Below are 19,589 nucleotides of genomic sequence, written 5' to 3' on the forward strand. Positions count from 1 at the left end.
CCCCCCCCCCCCCCCCCCCAAAAAAAAACAATATAAGTGAAAAACCGCAAAGTAGAAATTATTTAGATTTCTGAGTTGAAACAACAAACCAAAACAGTTCAGTCAAATAATGAATTTAAATCAACTAAACTAAAACAAAAGTTTATTTAGCAAGAGTTTATTAATCAAGATAACTTGATAATGTTTATTCACTCAACTTAAAATTTTAAGTTGTGTGGTGATGTTTTTACTCACCAGTAGAGTTGCGTTCGGGCCCAGAAAATCTGATCCGGCCCCAGCCCGCAGTTATAATTTCCAAACCCCACCCGACCCAACAAATTAATAGTAATTACAGGTCCAAACCCCGCCCCCCCCCCCCCCCCCCGGACATTTTTAATTATTTATTAACGGTCAGGGACACACAGCTGAATAAAAGATGCTGAGGATTAGGAGCTGACGGGGTTTTGTCATTTCATGGCCGTAAAAAAGCGTTTAAACCCTGTTTCTGCCTGCATTCTTCTGAATTACTGAGGATCTCACCTGTTTGGGTCATCGGCCGCGCGCGTCCGCTGAGTGCAGCAGCTGAATGAACGTCCATTTGGGAGATGGATCGCTGCCTGGCAGTAGTCCCATCTAAAGCTCAACTGAACTTTTTACCTCTTTCAAGGCCGGTCAGCTTGCGGTGAAATGGCCACGTGTGGCTGGTGAATGTATGGCAGGCCATGTTATCATATAATTGGATCACGGCTGATCCTGACCTAATTAAATTCCTGAGACCGGCTCAGCCTGCCCATTAATCACATTATAACAGCCTGGCCCTGCCCTAATCTGGGGCTGGGGTTCGGGTTAGAAATGACAGCTCTACTCACCAGCTCTGCAGAAACAGCAGCTTGGTTCCGGCCCAACAGCATTACTTGCCAGTTCTGCTCTGGTTCTGTGCAGCCCTTTAGCACCGAAATGCATTTTGGAGGGAGCTGGACCTTTGGATGACCATTGTGGTCCAGATGGAGTCCAAATCCAGATGAAAAGAGTCCCAGTGGAACGCTAGACCTATGGGTGGTGCCTTCCTGCTTGGAAGTTCTTGTGGGCTGGTGAGCAGCTCTCAGATTGACCGATGAGTCTGGAGGTCTGGGTCTGCTCCAGTTCTGCTCCGGTGGGTTCCGTGCGTCTCTCTTCATCCGCTGGGCACCCAAGTCACTGTAATAAGCGCCAAACATTTTCCGATAAGATGAAAACTTTTCCTCTAGTATTTCAGCAGAAGGCAACAGGGCTTCTTGGCGGGACCCTGTTGTCTTCTGGGAAATGTAGTCCTTATGAGTGTTAATACAGTGTAGACTTATTGAGAGAAAACTACAAAATGGTGACGCCTGTCCAAAGTATTGTATTTTTTCGTTAACTTTTTACTGTATTGTGTCCCATACTGTCCCAATCACATGAGTAATATTAAAGTTGACAATCGTGTTGTGTACAATTTTTTTTTAGAGATGCACAATATTGGCTTTTTGACCGATCTTCGATATGCCAATATGTTAAAACTTATTTGGCCGGTAACCGATACCAATACCAATATTTTTCCCCTTAGACCTACTGGTACTTACAGAGAATACATTGCTTTCTCTGCTGTGGAACTAAAATACTACATTATTCTACATGGTCTTTGGATGGATGGACTGTTGGTGAGGTTTCATTTCTCCGCAGTTGACAGCTCTTTCGCTTTCCTTTCTGGCCACCATGAACTCATCAGAATGGTCAGAATGGTGGTCCTTGAGATGGTTAATTAGTTTCGAAGTGTTGTAGGACTTCGTTTTCGCTCCTCGCATCACTGATGCTGAGCAGTCATCGCAAATAGCAGTTCTGCTATCAGTTTCCGACACTTAAAAAAGCGTCCACACCGCTGACATTTTCACTCCTTCCTCTCCCGCTGTGATCAGATCAGGTAGGCGCGTGTGACTTTATAACGTTTTGCTGGTGTTGCAGGCATCCTTGTCACTGGGTTGTCATATGAAAACAGCGCCTTATATACCGGTGAGTTATTTTGATGGAATGGACGATGTCCGATATTTATCGCTAATATCGGCTGATACCGATACCATGCCGATAATATCGTGCATCACTAATTTTTTTTTTTACTTGTGTACAATCTTACTTTGAAAAACCAAGAAAGTCGAACCCCCGCAGTGGCGAGGGACTACTGTAATCTTTTGTCAGACCCTTTAACAAACACCTTGAAAGCGAAGATTTTGCTCGTATAAAAAACAAGTTTTGAAGGTGAAACGCTGAATTAGTCTGGACGATGTCTTAAACTGAATAGCAAAGAGAAGACTTGGAACACACCCTGCAGATTGAGGTTTTAGAAACAGATTTATCATAAATATCAATCATCAAGGAACCTGACCCTTTCAATGAAATGTGTTGAAGCTAGTTTTTAACTTCTACTCCAAATGTTTGCAAAATGCAATAAAATTTTATGGAGCTCTTTTACATTTCAATTCTGATATTTTTGTGTGGGATTTAGAGACATCTAGTGGCAGAGTCGTGCATTACAACCTCTTGAATATCTCATACTTCATCTTGAAAAGTTATTGAAATAAAGGCCTAGCAATGCCCTTTTTTAAGAATAAGCTGTGGCCACCATCTGTGGTTTATTATCATAAATATAGGTCTTCAAACATCTGGATCCAAATCCCTAAAAAGACACTCTACAAGCTCCTTTGGGTTCTTTTTAAATACATTTTAGGGCTGTTTGTCTTTGCTCAGCTCTGTCAGAGATGGAGTCCATGCTGCTGTCTGTGTCGAGGGAGAGGAAAGGCCAGAGGTCGCAGACGGTGTTTGTGGACGTTCTCCTTCAGTCCAACCTCACAGAGCAGCAGGTGAAGTCTCCACATCTGCATTCAAATCTTCTGCTGAGGTTTTCAGAGCTGAATGTCATTGTATGTTTTATTTTCAGATCATGGAGGACTGTATGGTTTTTACTTTGGCTGGATGTGTCATCACCGCTAACTGTAGGTGACCATCAGAACTGAACATGATTCAAACCTTTCCAATTTTCTCTGTTTAAAATGAACTCTCTTGTTTTGTCAGTGTGCATCTGGGCGCTTCACTTCCTGTCCACCTCAGAGGAAGTCCAGGACAAGTTGTACCAGGAGCTAGAGGACGTTTTGGGTTCAGATCCAGTTTCTCTGGACAAGATTCCTCAGCTCAGGTGAGACCTGACCTTATATCTGGTGATCCGAAACCCGACAGGCAGGAAATAGTCGACCTTTACATTTAGGCGCACCGACCAACACTTGATTGTTAAGTATTCTTGGTTGTATCCCATTTCTGTCTCTGGAAAGATACTGCCAACAGGTCCTGAACGAGACGGTCCGGACCGCCAAGCTGACCCCCGTTGCTGCTCGGCTTCAGGAAGTGGAGGGCAAAGTGGATCAACATGTCATCCCCAAAGAGGTATAAGATATCCTGCTGACCGAGGCTCGCCACCTCGGACAGATTCACCTTTTGGTAACTAAATTCTACCGTGAACTGATAAAATGCGTAAGGCTGGCTCTCATGAACAACCCCAATTTTAAGAGTTGGGATGTTGTGTAAAATGTAAATAAAACCAAAATGCAATGATTTAGACATTCTCATAAACTTGTATTTTATTTCCATTCCTGTCGCGATAAACAATAAATCGATTAACCGCATGTTAAATGAAAATTAGCTAACTTATTTTCATTTATCGGCTTTATCGTTTCTTTGTCGCTCTCTTTCTACTGAAGACGCTGGATGACAAAAGGCTCAACCCTAGTGCTCTTCACTGACCCCTCTCTTTCTTTTTTTTCTTTAAAATCCATTTAACCGTCCAAAATCATGTTTTTGGATCATTAAAAGCAGCTAAGCTGCGAAGCTAAGCTACGAGCTAAGCTAACAGGTCGACCTCGGGGAAAAAAACTGTCGTTTCGAAGCTCCAAAATTCACGGTTGAAACCCGTGCCTTTGTGTAAAAAGTTGTTTTTCTCTGTAAAAAGAAGCTGCGAACTTGTTTACTGATTTTTTTTATTAAAAGCTTTGTGTGAAAAACGCTATGCTAAAGAGCTCAAACCACCGAGCGTCCGCCATTTTGAGAACCGAAAAACTGGAAGGAGAGACAGCCCATGTCACGTCAAAGGGCCTCCCTCACATTTTTCTTAGCGACACGCTGCTCGCTCCCTCACTATCCATCCTTCAGTTCAGTCTTATTCTGCCATCTGGTGGTCAAAAAAAGTACTACACACAAAAATTAACCAACATTTCTTTTAAAATTTGACAATAATTACTTGTTGTTGTCAAATTTCAAACAATATTATCGTTTATCACAATAATTTGACATAATTAATCACCCAGCAAAATTTGTTATTGTGACAGGTCTAGTTTCCAATGGAACATAGTAAACATTAGGTTCAAGGTTCGTTTATTATCATTTGCATCACATGTGGTTCATGAGGTGGGACGAAATTGTGTACTCAAGGTCCAAGTTACACCCAAAAATAGCAAAAATATAAATTATAAAAAGAAACAGTATACAAGAATCTAAGATATACACTAAACAATATTAATGTAAAATAATATGTTATATTAAACAGTAGCCTGAACATGAGTCTGTGGTGAGCAGATGGGGATGAATATAGCAGAATTCATTAATTCAACCTTTATTTAGACTGGTTAATCCCATTGAGCCTCGAGGACTCATTTACAAGAGAGACCTGATTTCTTTAACGAAGAGTGATAACAACAATGGACGACAGCAATAGACAGTCATAAAATAGGCATACAAATTTTTCTCTTTTTTTAACAAATCAAAAACAAAATTGCAACCAAAAGAACAATCCAGAGGAATAGCAGCAAAAAAACAGTTCGATCACAAGGCGATTTAGAAAACTAAAAACAGGAACATGTCTGCATTGGCTTTTATACCGTAATTTCCGGACTACAAGGCGCACCTGTATATTAGCCGCACATACTAAATATAAGATAAATCATAATTTTGTACATAAATAAGACGCACCGGCTGTTAAGCCGCAGGTATTCACTGTACAGTAAATGTAAGTGCCCAGCTTTGTCAAAAGTAAATTGTAGACAGTGGCAGGAAGCTGCTATGAAATGACAGGAAGTCTTCCAAAATAAAATAAAAAAATTAATTTTGAAAAATATGAAAAAATGTACATAAATAAGATGCTCCTGCATATAAAGCGCAGGGTACAAAGTGTGAGACAATAGTAGCGGCTTATACACCGACAGTTACGGTACATATAAAATACAGTCAAGTCATATACATAGAATACAGTCAAGAAATCAGCAGCATGGATAATCAACAGCCTTTAATCTCGACTGTTTGAAATAATTATTTTGATCTAAAGTAGCAGAAATTACCATGAAAACTTGACTTTATCTGAAAACAGCTGAAATTAGCTAAAATATGCTAAAAAGCTAATTGAAAAGCTAGAACAAGCTTAAATTGGCGTAAGAATGCAGAAAGAGCACGTTTTCCGAATTCGGCCGAAAGAAGCAGAAATGAGCACAAAAAGAGGAAATTATCTGAAAAAGCTGAAATTAACAAAAAACTGCTGAAAAGTAGCTAAAATAGTTGAAAGAAACAAGTTACAAAAAGGAAGTGGAGAGAGCACATTTTTGCTGAATAAGGCAGAAAAAAGTTGAAATGAGTGCAACAAAAGTGAAATTAGCTGAAAAAGCTACAATTATCATAAAACAGCTAAATAGTAGCTGAAATAGCGGAAACTTGCAAAAATAGGCTGAAAGGAGCATAACAAACTGAAATTAGCAGAAAGAAGTTAGAAGCACAAAAATGTTGTAGTTAACAGAAAGAATCTAAAGGGATCACAAAACAGCTGAAATTATCTGAAAAATGTTCAACTTCGCTCAAAGAAGCTGAAAGAAGCTGAACCAGACCAAAATGTGAAAGGAGCAGTAAAAGGTTGTAAACAGATCTAAAGATTTGAAGGATGGAAAATGAGCTCAATTCATTTTCTATGAGGGAAAAAAGTGGCCGAAAAGGCTAAATATTTCAAAAAGCTAAAGTTGCACCAATACCAAAAGTCACAGCAGGATAGTTCTGAATGTTTTGATACATGATTTGTTGAAATGGCACAAAACTTGTGGAAGAGAAAGATGCAGAAAAACACAAAGAAGAAAAATGGATCACAATAGTGTGAACGCTTCATAAACGTAAGTTTTAAAGGAAGAACTGTTTCCCGTTTCAGACGCTGGTGATCTACGCTCTGGGAGTGGTGCTGCAAGATCCAGACACGTGGAGCGCTGCGTACAGGTTGGTCTGACACATTTATGAAACTTCATAAAGAACAGCTGCACAACTCAGAAATGTAAGGAGAAACGTCACCTCGTGGAGTAAAAATCAAACGGATTGTTGTTTGAACGGTGTCACTGTTTGATTTTTGAACTTGACCTGAATTAGGTTCGATCCGGATCGATTTGAGGAACAATCAGCCAGGAAGAGCTTCTGCCTGCTCGGCTTTTCTGGGAATCAAACGTGCCCAGAACTCCGGTAAAAAAAAGTGTTTTTAAAAAATCAATCATTTAGAGCTAAAACATCAACCATCACAGCTGTTTGGCCTCCATTTAGGTTCGCCTACACCGTAGCTACAGTTCTTCTCAGCACGCTGGTGCGGCGGCTGAAGCTTCACCAGCTGAAGGGACAAGTGGCGGAGGTCCGATCCGAGCTGGTGTCCACACCCAAAGAAGAGACCTGGATCACCGTCAGCAGCAGAAGCAGCTGAAAACAGTCCGCTAAGAGGAAGGAGCTGACGAGTCGTGCTGTAAGAGAGCGCCAGTACGAGTTGAGTTACCGAACTGGTTTCTGCTCCTAGTTTGAGATGAAACTTATAATTTTGACTCTTTTCATCGGGATGCCCTCAGGTTTTGCAACTTCTGGTTGTCTTTTTGATGCTTGCAGCTTTCAGTGGCTTTTAACCAAGTACCAACGTAAAACTTGCCAAACTGGCATTGATTGAATCCCAATACCGAGTTTTTTTTCTGACTATAAGGTGCACCGGATTAAAAGGCGCAATAAAAACAGATAAATCAAACTTTATTCAACTCATTCGCAATAACCACATAAAATGATTTTGAGGTCTGTAAGCACAACCAGAATTAAAACATAAGGCGCACTCTCGATTTTTTTTGAGAAAATTAAAGGATTTTAAGTGCGCCTTATAGTCCGAAGAACACGTAGTTTGAAAATAAAAATCGTTTTAGTTTTGTCTTTAAAGGAACAGCGTGTGACATTACTGCCCCCTAGTGGTCATGTTGGAAACAGTGACCCATCTCAAATTTAGTCCACAGAATCTGGCAACAAACGGCATCTTTGTTTTTAGTTTAAATAACATTTAGAGGGAAACATTAACAACTATAAAATCACTATGAAGGTTTTTGTTCCCATAGAAAAAGCCTAGTTTCTGTCTGTTCTGCTTTTGTCTCCGTTCTCTTTGTTTAATGTGGTTGATTTGCGCACCGTCACATGGAACTGGCACTACAAAATAAAGAGTTTCTTTAAATTTTATCTTTACATTTTTCACAAAACGGTATCCACCTGGTAATGAAGTCAAGCCAATTGTTAGTGAAATGATCCACAAACGATTTAGACACTTGGTTCGTTTTTTTTTAAATATCTGTTCATTAAAAACTTTTACATAAAACTGAGTTTTTCTTCTTTTTTTTTATCTACTTTGAATCCACCTAAAGGAAGGTGTCTGCACAGTCTCATAATGGCTTAATCTGTTGCATATACTTGTTTTTTTTTTATATTTCAAAATGCCTTTATTTAATTTTTCAGAGGCCATAACGGAGCAAAAGTGAATTTTTGCCTTTAAACATATTAATAAAACGAGTTATTAGCCGTACAAGCTGCATAAATAAATATGAAACTGCTCTAGCTATTTTTATTGTAATATCATTTGTTTATTATGAAGTAATATCTGTATAATTTATCATTTCTCAGTTGTCCACGTTGATAAAAGGTGCTGAATGGTTCTTTTTAGGAGATGGTTAAACAGGAAATGTTTAGATAGAGGTTTATCACATAATTAAACTAACTTTAATATATTAAAATTGTATATTTCTGCATTCCTCTGTTGTGCCAGCCTTACAAAACTACATATAAAAAAATAAAAATGGGTGCCATTGAAGGCACGGGTGTCCAAAGTGCGGCCCCAGGGCCATTTGTGAGTTTGTGCAGCCCACAGCTGAAGTTTAAGAACGGCATCATTTTGGCCACCGGTCTTTAGAGGTCGATGCAGACGTTCTGCAAATTAATTGGTAATCCTTCTTGACATGATGTTTAGGTTTAACAGCAAAACGGATGAAAAACAGTCCTCAAAATGAGCAATATTAAGCTAAATACAAACCTTTGGCTATAATCGTTTTATATTCACTTCATGGTACAAAGGGCCAACAACCGTTAGTGATTTCTACCAGAAAAGAAACTTTACGGTAATGATTAAAAAAAACTTGACTAAATATTGCAGTTGATCAAATAATCAAGACATTTTAAAATTAATATAACATGCTATATCTACATACGAGTAGAGCTACGATTTCTGGCCTGACCTGACCTGAAATTCAGGCCGGGTCAGGCCAAAATTATGTGCTTGATGGGCGGGCCGGGTCGGGCTCAGGCTTTTGATACGGTTTTATGAATCATACAACACAAAGAAAACTAAGAATGCACAAGGTAACATTTTGTTCATCTGCTTGTTGAGTAAGTTTACTGAGGATAAGAAAAGAAAGTCATTCGGACTGTGCAAAGAGGGAGTAGTGCTGGTGCATTGCGCATGTGGCTCCGCCCACCCTTTGCTCTTATCACACATCTGAGGATTTGCTGTTGAACCACAACAAACAACATAATGGAGCTGGAAAGTATTAAAAGTTAAAAACAAGAGAACTCACTCTGCAAAGCCAGCACAGTGCAACCTGCTGATGTGTGGCAGGTGCATGCTCAGATTTGACCGGCCAGTTGAAAGAGGTTCAAAAAAAAAAAAAGGAAGTCCCATTATGCTTCAGGTGGATCACCGGATCATCGACTGTGCGTGTCCACTGACCAGCCGGTTGAAAGAGGTAAAAAAAAAAAAAGTCCCGTTAAACTTCAGATGGACAACCGGATCATCGGCCGTGCGCGTTCGCTGATTATGAAGCATTCACACCATTGGGATCCATTTTTCTTCCGTAGTTTTTCAACATCCTTCTCGTTCCACAATTTTTGTGCTATTCAAATCATAAAGCAAAACATTCAGCTGGTTTAGGTCAGTCCTGCTATGACTTTTGGAATTTATGCAACATTAGCTGTTTGGAATATTTAGCTTTTACTGTCACTTTTTTTCTCATAGAAAATGAACTGAGCTCATTTTACATTCTTCGTATCTTTAAATGTGTTTACAACCTTTTACTGCTGCTTTCACATTTTGTTCTGGTTCAGCTTCTTTCAGCTACTTTGTGCACATTTAAACTTTTGTCCCAGCTATTTTCAACCTTTTTTTTTCAGCTGTTTTGTGCTCGTTTGAGGATCTTTCTGCTGACTACAACCTTTTTGTGCGTCTTCTAACTTCTTTCTGCTAATTTCAGCTTGTTATGCTCCTTTCAGAGCTTATTTCTGCAAGTTTCAGCATTTTCTGCTATTTTGGCTACTATTTAGCAGTTTTTATGCTAATTTTAGCTTTTTCAGCTAATTCCACTTTTGTTGCACTAATTTCAACATTTTCAGCCCACTTCAGCAAAAATGTGCTCTTTCCACTTCCTTCTTATAATTTAAGCTTCTTTCTGCTTTTTTTTTTTTTAGTTTTCAGTTGGTTTTATGCTAATTTTAGCTTTTTTCAGGTAATTTCCACTTTTGTGCTAATTTCTGCTTCTTTCAGTCTAATTGGGCAAACGTGTTCTTTCTGCTTTCTTTTGCTAATTTAAGCTTCTACCATTTCAGATAGCTTTTTTTAAATCATATTTTAGCTTATTTCAGCTGTTTTCAGATAAATTCAAGCTTTTCATGGCAATTTCTGTTACTTTCAGCCTATCCAACATTTTTCAGTCATCTGGACAGTTTCTTTTTTTTTGTGCTGAAATGTTTCGCCTTCGGTCCGGAAGGCTTCATCAGTCAAGGAAACACACAACAAAACTTATTCTTCCCCCAACAGCTTACTCCAAAGTGGAACAAACCAGTTCTGCTTGTGATAAGATGGTCTCTTTGGTACGCCCCCTCCTCCATTGCCGGCCCTGAGCATGGACTTAGTTACTTTCAGCCTAATTAAATAATTTCAGCTTATTTCAACTTGTGCTCCTTTCAGTCTATTTCTGCTAGTTTCGATTATTTTGGCTACTATTTATCTGTTTTTTTTTTGTTGTTGTTGCTAATATTAGCTTTTCCAGCTATTCCAAATTTTTTTTGCACTCATTTCAACTTTTGTGTTCTTTCTGCTGATTTATGCTTTTCTACATTTTCAGCTACATTTTAGCATGTTTTTAGCTAATTTCAGCATTTTTGCAGGAAATGCAATTTCTCCATTTATTTTAAATTATTATTATTATTTTTATTTTTTTACATAAACCACTTCAGATCTCTTCAGTGGCACTCGTGACGTTTGACAGTTTTCTGGTGGCCGCATCACACCCAGTTGGCGGTACTTTTGTAGTTTTTTTGTGAACGCCATAAATCCTAAGCAGCGGGTATCCCTGCGTGTGCAGCTACAGCGTGCGCTCACAGGACATTATTACATGCAGTGTCCCCTCAGTGAGAACTGAACTAGAAAAAAAAAATGTATGCCTTTTTTTATGATTGTCTATTGTTGTCCTTGTTACTCACTGTTGTCATCACTCTTTGTTAAAATCAGGTCTCTTTATAAATGAGTCCCCGCGGCTCAGTGGGTTTAACCTGACTAAATAAAGGTTGAATGAACGAATGAATGCGCGTGAATCATGGCACCTGGGAGCGCCCTGCAGTACCACAGGCGGCCGCGGCGGCGCTGTCGAGCCCCAACACACACCGCTCCGATAAAGATGTGAAAATGGCGGAGCTACAAATGCTTCTGGAAGAGGAGATTCCAGCGGGACGAAGCGCACTACTGGACAGTTTCACCAACTTAGAAAGAGTCGCCGAGTACTGCGAAAGCAACTATGTCCAGGTACCTGGTTATTTATTTTTTATTCGATGTGTCAAATTACGGGCGACACCTCAGTGGGTGGCGAGCTGATGCTAGGCTAGCTGTTGCTAATTCTGAAAACACGCCGCTGCCAGGACATTTGGGTCCGGTCGAAAGCCCAGCATCTGCACATTCCCCCTCCACTTTGTTCGTGTCACGATAAAGCAGCGTTTCTGTCGGATTGTGATATCCAGGAACGTGACGGTGCGTGTGTGAGACTTGTGTCCATCGGGAGCTATGCGTTAGCTTGGTAGCATCAGCATCCACGGTCAAATTAATAAAAAAGAAAAGGTCATAAAATCAATCTTTGTGATCTGATTGAGATCTGCCGCAGCAAGCGGCTTCAAACTGAGGAGATCCACTCAGTGTAATCTCTAATAAGCTGATAAACCGACGTGACTACACGATAAACACCGAAACTGATTTATTATGAAGCACGTCTCTTTTATTTATGACTTATTCTTTGGATTTTATCTTCTCATCCGGATGTGACTGACTTGAGTTTTCCGATGCCAATCACAAAAATCAGGGTAGCAGATGGCCGAGTCCCCCCACCACCCCTTATTTTTCTGTTAACTGATATTTCTCTCTTCTTAAAAGAAATGTTTCCAGGTCCAAATACAAAACAAAAACTAAATACCCCTGCTGGGGCAACAAAGTCAAAACTAGACAACTCCTTAAAGAATGCAAAGCAGTTTCTAGTTTAAAACTCCGAAAAGTACCTTTGTAGTACTCTAAGCTAAGAAAAAAACATACAATTTGATGTATGAACCGTATATGAATTTGTCGCCATGGTGATCCCGTCTCTCACTCCCCAAATTCATGGAAGGCAGGCAGAAACGGACTGAAAAGTAAGCCTCAAAAAGTCGCTGTGCAAGAACTACGACTGGCATCTTTTCGAATTGTGAGAAGCAGTAAACTACGGTGGCACTGAAGTTTAAACCACAACTACAAATCGAAAAGTGTGACTACAAATAAATAAAAAAAAACATTTGAAAACACAGTTGCATTAAACGAAACTGGGAGAGGTGAGACCAGTGGGGAAACGTGAGACATCGCAGATTGGACGACGAGACGTTTGAACCTCCCACCTCTTCTGGTTTGTCTTAATATACCGTACTTTTCGGCGTATAAGTCATGGCGAAAAAAAAGGTAATTTTTTTATTTATTTTTTTCAAATGTAATGGTGTTTTTTTTTTTTGTGTGTTTTTTTTTGTAGTTGTGGTTTAAACTTCACGGCCACTGTAGAAAACCCTGATGGTCACACATGTTGGGTTTTTATGTTTCTTCTAGGGATGCACCGATTGCAGTTTTCTGGCTGATCACCGATCTCTTAAAAAGACTGACCTGCCGATTCCGATTTTGACCGATATCGTTTTTGTTTTATAAGCAACACTGTCACGTGTTATAAGGTCACAATGCACCTTCAATTTTCCTATATTATTTTGTTGAAAAACAGACAATTATTATTAAAACTACAAAAAATCAGTTTCTCATGTAAGTATCGGCCGATCTCCCAAAATTAAGGAAATCAGGGCCGATTTATTGGTGCACCCCTACACTGTTTTATGTAGATGTGGCTAGCCATAAAGTCCCTTTAACTTCCAGATTTTGAAGAGAGAATTTGGAGTAAATTTATGACTGAAGTATTTAGAATCTAGCCAAATGAAAGAAGACAAATTCCTTCATTTGTTTGCAGAAGATGTAACAATTTTAGGCTAGTCACAAGTAGGCCTGTCATGATAACACATTTTGCTGTTGCAATTAACACTAAATAAATTAATCACACGATAAATGAAAATTATTGACCTCCTTTTCATTTATCGGATTTATCATTTCTTCGTGTATCTCTCTTTCTACTGAAGACACTGGATGACAAAAGGCTCAACTCCAGTGCTCTTCACTGACCGCTCCCTTTCTCTTTTCTCTTTAAAATCTGTTTTAACCGTCCAAAATCATGTTTTTGGATCGTTCAAAGCAGCTAAGCCGAGACGCTAAGCTACGAGCTAAGCTAACTGGTCGACCTGGGGAAAAACCTCCGTCTTGTTAAAGCTCCAAAATTCATGGTTGAAACCTGTACTTTCGTGTAAAAAGTTATTTTGCTCTGCAAAAAGAAGCTGAGAACTTGTTTACTGATATTTATTAAAAGCTTTGTGTAAAAAATGCTATGCTAAAGAGCTCAAACCACACCGAGTGTCCGCCATTTTGAGAACCAAAAAACAGGAACGAGAGACAGCCCATGTCACGTCAAGGGGCCTTCCTCACTATTCATCCTTCGGTTCAAACAGTCTTATACTGCCATCCAGTGGTCAAAAAAGGTACTCCACACAAAAATTAACCAACATTTCTTCTTAAATTTGACAATAATTACTAATTATTGTTAAAGTTAAACAATATTAACATTTATCGCAGTAATTTCTCAGACAATTAATTGACCAGCAAAATTTATTATCGTGGCAGGCCTAGTTTGGTGATTGTTTTAAAAATTATTGCGATAAACGTTACTATAGTTTGAAATTTGACAATAATTAGTAATTATTGTCAAATTTAAGAAGAAATATTTCATTTGTTTTGCGTGTAGTACCTTTTTCTGACCATCGGATGGCAGTATAAGACTGTTTGAACCAAAGAATGGATACTGAGGGAGTGAGCTGCGTGTTTCTTTAAAAAAAAATGGGAGGGAGGCCCCTTGACGTGAAATGGGCTGTCTCTCTTTGGTTCTCAAAATGGCGGCCATTCGGTGTAGTTTGAGTTCTTGAGCATTGCGTTTTTCACACAAAGCTTTTAATAAAAAAAATCAGTAAACAAGTTCTCAGCCTCTTTTTGAAGAGAAAACCAACGTTTTACACTAAGGCACAAGTTTCAACCGTGAATTCTGGAGCTTCAACAAGTCTGAGGTTTTTCCCGAGGTCAGCCTGTTAGATTAGCTTCTCAGCTTAGCTGCTTTTAACGATCCAAAAACACAATTTTGGATCGTTAAAACAGATTTTAAAGAGAAAGGGGGAGGGGTCAGTGAAGAGCACCGGAGTTGAGCCTTTTGAAAGCGAGACACGAAGAGACGATGAAGCCGATAATTTTCATTCATCGTGCGATTGATCGATTCATTGTTTATCGCGACAGGTCTAGTCACAAGTCGCTGTCAGGAAAGCGTTCAGTAGAAAATCTGTAAAAGTCGTCGAACCTAAACTGCGATCGTGTTAAAATAAATGACCAAAATGCCAGTTTAGTCGTGTCAAGTCTGTGACTGTTTAAACATTGAGCGATGTTTCTTCTGTGACGTCTGAGCGGGTAAACTCCGAAAAGCGTGTTTTTAAAACGGGTAAAAACCGTCCCCAAGTAATCGTCCTACCAGCAGTCATACAGACCGTACCGGGCGGTGTTCTGTTACGTTGCAGCTGGTTGTCGTCGCTCTGTGGCTTGTTGGTTTAATTTGACCACATCTTTACCTTTTCAGCTGCTCAGCTTTTTATTTTTCCCCAAGCTTGCTTTAGACTTTCAAGTGTTCCTTTAAAAAAAAAAAAAAGGATGTGAGGAGGTGTGATGATGAAATCTTGAGCTCCTGGATGAAAATGGCTGATCAGGTTTGACAGGTTGTCCTGTAGAGGAAGAGGAGGAGGATGTTGGCAGCTTTCCACCCTGCCTGGCTGCTGTTATCTCTTACAGATCGCTCGGACACGAGTGTTAGTCAAGTGAATGCTTCTCACATGTGTCAGCTCTCCGTCTGTGAGGCAGGTTTATAGTCACCGCATCAGTCGTCTGAGAATAAACACTTGTTGAACTCGCAAGCCCCCCCCCCGAGAAACACAAGTTTAATTTGTCTGGCTGTTGTGTTAAGTGATGGGAAATATGAAGAGGACGTGTGGATTACAGCACGTTTAGCAGATTTACTCACCGTGTTCACAACTTTATTGAGCATCATTTTTGTTGTTTTGCAACAAACGCTGAGGCTAATAACTAGCTAATTGTTGAACTTGTATCAACTTGTCAGACTCAACGTTATTTTATAAAGAGCAGAACAGAGAAGGCACAATAAGGAATTTTATAAATTGGCTATAAATTAGAGATGCACGATATTGGATTTTTGGTCGATATGTTAAAATTTATTTGGTCGATAACCGATATTTTTCCCCCCTAGACCTACTTACAGAGACTACATAGCTTTCTCTGCTGTGGAATTAAAATACTACATTATTCTGCATGGTCTTTATCAATTTGGCCTGCTACTAAGTGCAGATGTCAAAAAGGAGTCTGAAAATGATGCAACACTTCAACTTGGATTATATTTAATGTCAAATTTATTCACACAATGACAACACTTGAACTGTGCAAACTTGTCAATTTTCACAAATCTAAACTCAACCTTTTCACAGGCGAAAAGCGCGCAAGTAGTGGTGCGTTAATAGATATACTTAGTTTCTTAAATGAAAAATTAACTTAAAACTAGGGATGCGCCGATTTTTCGGCCCCGATTTCCTTAATTTTGGGAAGTCGGCCGATAACTTGCATGAGAAACCGATTTTACTGATTTATTTATTTTTTTAGTTTTAACAATTGTCTGAACTTCATTTATATTTCACAACGCTACCTCGTGGCCAGTTAAAACCAGTTTGTGTTGTTTCTAGCATATTGTTCAAGGGTCTGTTATTCAGCAAAATAAGATTGGAAAATTGAAGGTGCATTGTGACCTTCACCTGACAGTGTCTTATAAATTGGAATCAACAGGTCAGACTTTTTAGAAATCGGTGATCGGCCAGAAAACTGCAATCTGTGCACCCCCTACTTAAACCAACACCTCTTTATATTGGTGAGTTGTTTTGGTGGAATGGCCGATGTCCCATATTTAATTTTATCGCTAATATCAGCTGATACCATGCCGTTGACTCCAGCGTTTTATCTGAGAATATTTAAATTAAAAGTAATTTTAAAATTTACTTTAGCCTTGAGCTTAAATCTTGTCATAAAATCCAACAAAGTTCAGTCAGGTGATTTGGACAGTTCCTTTTGTTGTTGAGACGTTTCGTCCTTCACCCAAAGGACTTCGTCAGTCTGAGGAGCCACAACAAACTTGGTCCCACAAGCAGCACATTCACATAGTGGACCAACCAGTTTGCTTGTGGTTTCTGGGGCCGCCCTCTCCCCACTCGACTCCTCCGAGGCAGCCATAGCTAAAGTGGTTCAAAACATCAACGTTTGTTTTAGGGATGCACCAATCCACTTTTTTTCCACTTCTGATACCTATACCTGATGTTAGTGCCGATCGATACCGATCCGATTCCGATCTGATACCAGTCTGATACAGAAAACGGTGCTGAATTAACTTGAAACATTTGTTGGTGTTTTTTATACACAAACATAAATGTACTGGATTACAAATTTATTGAAAAGTCTGCACCAGTACAGCACACTTAAGCACACCAGTAGCTTCACAGGCTTGGTCAAACGTAAAAACAACACAACTTTAATTTGTTCAGTCAGTGCAGTTATGAGTATAACATCCAATGTAAAATAAATAATAATAAACATACTGAAACTGACAAAAACAACAGGTTGACGACTTTGGTCAAACATGAAAATAAACTTCAACAATCCTTTCAAATGGTTCAGGAATTCTAAATATAATGGAAAATAAATAATAAAGGAGATGAAATAAGAGGAAAAAACAACAGTGTCACTAGCTTGGTTGGCAGATATTTAAAATAAACCGCAATCGGCTCCTTATGGATCAGTTACATTGTCGATACCCGTTCAATAATTTTTTTTTTGACACCTGTACAGATACCGATACTAATATCGGATTGGTGCATCTCTTGTTTGTTTGTGGCTCCTTGGACTGATGAAGTCTTTTGGATGAAGGATGAAACATCTAAAAAAAAAAAAAAAAAAGAAACCGTCCAGAGAACCTGACTGAACTTTGTTGGAATTTTTTTTTTTTTAAACCCGGATTATTGAGCATGAGCTTTGATTGGCATAAAATGTTAAAATAAATAAAAGCAGATCTCTCATAGGGATGCACCGATCCACTTTTTCCACTTTCGATACCGATACCTGCTGCTTAGTGTCGGTGGATACCGATCCGATACAGAAAACAGGTGCTGAATTCCGTTCAACAAACTCTGCGTTATCTTTAGGGTGAAATCTCTGGCAATGCTTGATTAAGTTGGTTGTGTTACAACTGGAAGTTTTAGTGACACCCCCTGGAGCCTTCGCTGTGCACGTATTGCACGAAGCTGTTGAATGTGTTGGCTGAGGTAGGGTGAAAAAGTTCCAGATGGCCGATCCTTTCGCTCGCTCCATTTTGAAAACAATCTGCGCGGTGAGTTCGCTAGCGACGTCACTCAGAGCACAAAGCATAGACTTGGAGTGAATAGATCTGACCAGCCATGGATCGGTCACATTGTCACCGATACCTGATCCAAAAGTTGTTGTTTTTTTTATAATGGGACCGATACTGATATTGGTATTGGATCTGTGCATCTCTAATCTCGCATTAGTTTAAAATCTATTCAGATAGTTTGATGGCACTGTTTGGTAAGCTGTAAAATAATAATAATAAAAAAAGTCTAAAAATGTTAATATTCTTTTTTTTTTAATTGGAACTTGGGGGGGGGGGGGGGCTTCATTGGTCACCTTTTTGGGGTTCTGTTGGCACTCATTGTGTGTGTCAGGAATGACTGTCAGTCACTACCACATCAAATTTTAGTTCGCTATCTGTACAAATGACTCGTTCAATGGTTACTTTCTGAGAGTATTTTCTAGTTCATGATATTTTGTTAACGCCACAGACAAACAGGATAAAAAAACATTTTCACCTTGTGTGGTGGACAATAATTTTGCCCAAACAGCCACAAGAAACAAAGTTTGTTCTGTCTTTAATAGTGTGAATGTTTATGAAGCATTCACACTATTGTGATCCATTTTTTTTCGTACATTTTTCAGCATCTTTCTTGTTCCACAGTTTTTGTGCCATTTCAACAAATCATGTATCAAAACGTTCAACTATTTTGGACAGTGCTGCTAAGACTCTTAGTATTGGTGCAGCTTCAGCTTTTTGAAATATTTAGCCTTTTTTCCTCAGAAAATGAATTGAGCTCATTTTCCATCCTTCAAATCTGTAGATTTGTTTACAACCTTTTACTGCTCCTTTCACATTTTGTTCTGGTTCAGCTTCCTTGTGCTAATTTAAACATTTTTTCAGCAACTTTCAGTTAATTTCAGCTGTGCTTTCAGCTGTTTTGTGCTCCTTTCAGGTTCTTTAAGCGAACTACAACATTTTTGTGCTTCTTCTAACTTCTTTCTGTTGATTTCAGCTTGTTCTATTCCTTTCTGCAAGTTTCAGCCTTTTCTGCTATTTCAGCTACTATTTAGCATTTTCATGCTAATTCTATCTTTTTCAACCAATTCCACATTTTTTGCACTCATTTCAACTTTTTCAGCCTAATTCAGCAACATTGTGCTCTCTCCCCACTTCCTTCAGGCAATTTAAGGTTATTTTTAGCTAGTTTTTAGCTGTTTTTCTTTGCCAATTTCAGCTTTTTCAGATGATTTCCACTTTTTTTGTGCTCATTTCTGCTTCTTTCAGCCTAATTAAGCTTCCCAACACATGTGAGAGGCGTGAAAATGGTTGTGATTAATATTTTCCACCTGAGCGAAGGTTTGTTGAATTCACAGCCTTTGACTGTAACACCTCCTTTTTATAATTAATTTTCCTGTACTTTGCTTCATTATTGATGATGCAGATAAATTACTAGTTCTTTCACCACTGCAGATCTGCTGTTTATTGAAAATATAACTTTTATTTATCATATTTAATGGTTATTATATATTGCAAACAGGCAAAAAAAAGCTGTTAATTCAAAGCAACGGTTGTTAATTAATTCTCACAATGGTGGAAAACTGTGTTCCTATTGCTTTTGTTTTAACTTTGTTTTTTTGGCGCCTACAATGTACATCCACGGTACGGGTATGACCGCGACACACTTGTGGAGTTTTCTGTGTTGCTGACTTGCCATCGTGCCATCGTTGTTCAGTCCTCTCAGCCTCGGGCTCAGGCCTGTCATGGCAGCTGTCTCCATGATCCTCCGTCTGCCTGAATGGACCGAACTCTACGAACCTGTTCGGTTCTGTGGGGAAACCTTGCATGTTCTCCGTTTGCAGGACCCGGTTCTGGAGGGCAGTCTGGGAGGGCAGCTGCCGCGGTCATTATTTCCATCAAGCTGCTGATGGGACCTGCTAACAAGACCTGTTAAAGCTGTTAACAAGACCACGCTGCTAACCGAACCACACTGCAAACAGTACCACGCTGCTAATGGTGCTATGCTGCTAACTGTGCCATGCTGCTAACAGTACCATGCTGCTAACGGTGCCATGCTGCTAACAGTACCATGCTACTAACGGTGCCATGCTGCTAACGGTGCCATGCTGCTAACGGTGCCAT

At 39.3% G+C, this 19,589-nt stretch overlaps 2 protein-coding genes across 2 annotated transcripts in view; both read left to right on the plus strand.

Moving 5' to 3' along the window:
* The window catches only part of LOC119428978 (cytochrome P450 20A1), a 14,271-nt gene extending 7,204 nt beyond the window's left edge, over window positions 1-7,067 (plus strand). Inside the window, exons 7-13 of the mRNA XM_037696695.1 lie at window positions 2,737-2,849; window positions 2,927-2,981; window positions 3,061-3,181; window positions 3,315-3,426; window positions 6,218-6,282; window positions 6,430-6,519; window positions 6,598-7,067. Of these exons, the coding sequence (XP_037552623.1) occupies window positions 2,737-2,849; window positions 2,927-2,981; window positions 3,061-3,181; window positions 3,315-3,426; window positions 6,218-6,282; window positions 6,430-6,519; window positions 6,598-6,751 (710 nt within the window). The 3' untranslated portion in view covers window positions 6,752-7,067. The remainder of the gene's footprint in view (window positions 1-2,736; window positions 2,850-2,926; window positions 2,982-3,060; window positions 3,182-3,314; window positions 3,427-6,217; window positions 6,283-6,429; window positions 6,520-6,597) is intronic.
* Window positions 7,068-10,968: 3,901 nt separating this feature from the next.
* The window catches only part of abi2b (abl-interactor 2b), a gene marked incomplete in the record, with an annotated part of 53,237 nt that continues 44,616 nt past the window's right edge, over window positions 10,969-19,589 (plus strand). The window contains 1 exon segment of the mRNA XM_037696401.1: window positions 10,969-11,137. Within this exon segment, the coding sequence (XP_037552329.1) occupies window positions 11,021-11,137 (117 nt within the window).

This window comes from Nematolebias whitei, chromosome 23, assembly GCF_014905685.2.
Source record: "Nematolebias whitei isolate Nwh7 chromosome 23, NemWhi1, whole genome shotgun sequence".
In the NCBI taxonomy this organism is placed as follows: Eukaryota; Metazoa; Chordata; class Actinopteri; order Cyprinodontiformes; family Rivulidae; genus Nematolebias; species Nematolebias whitei.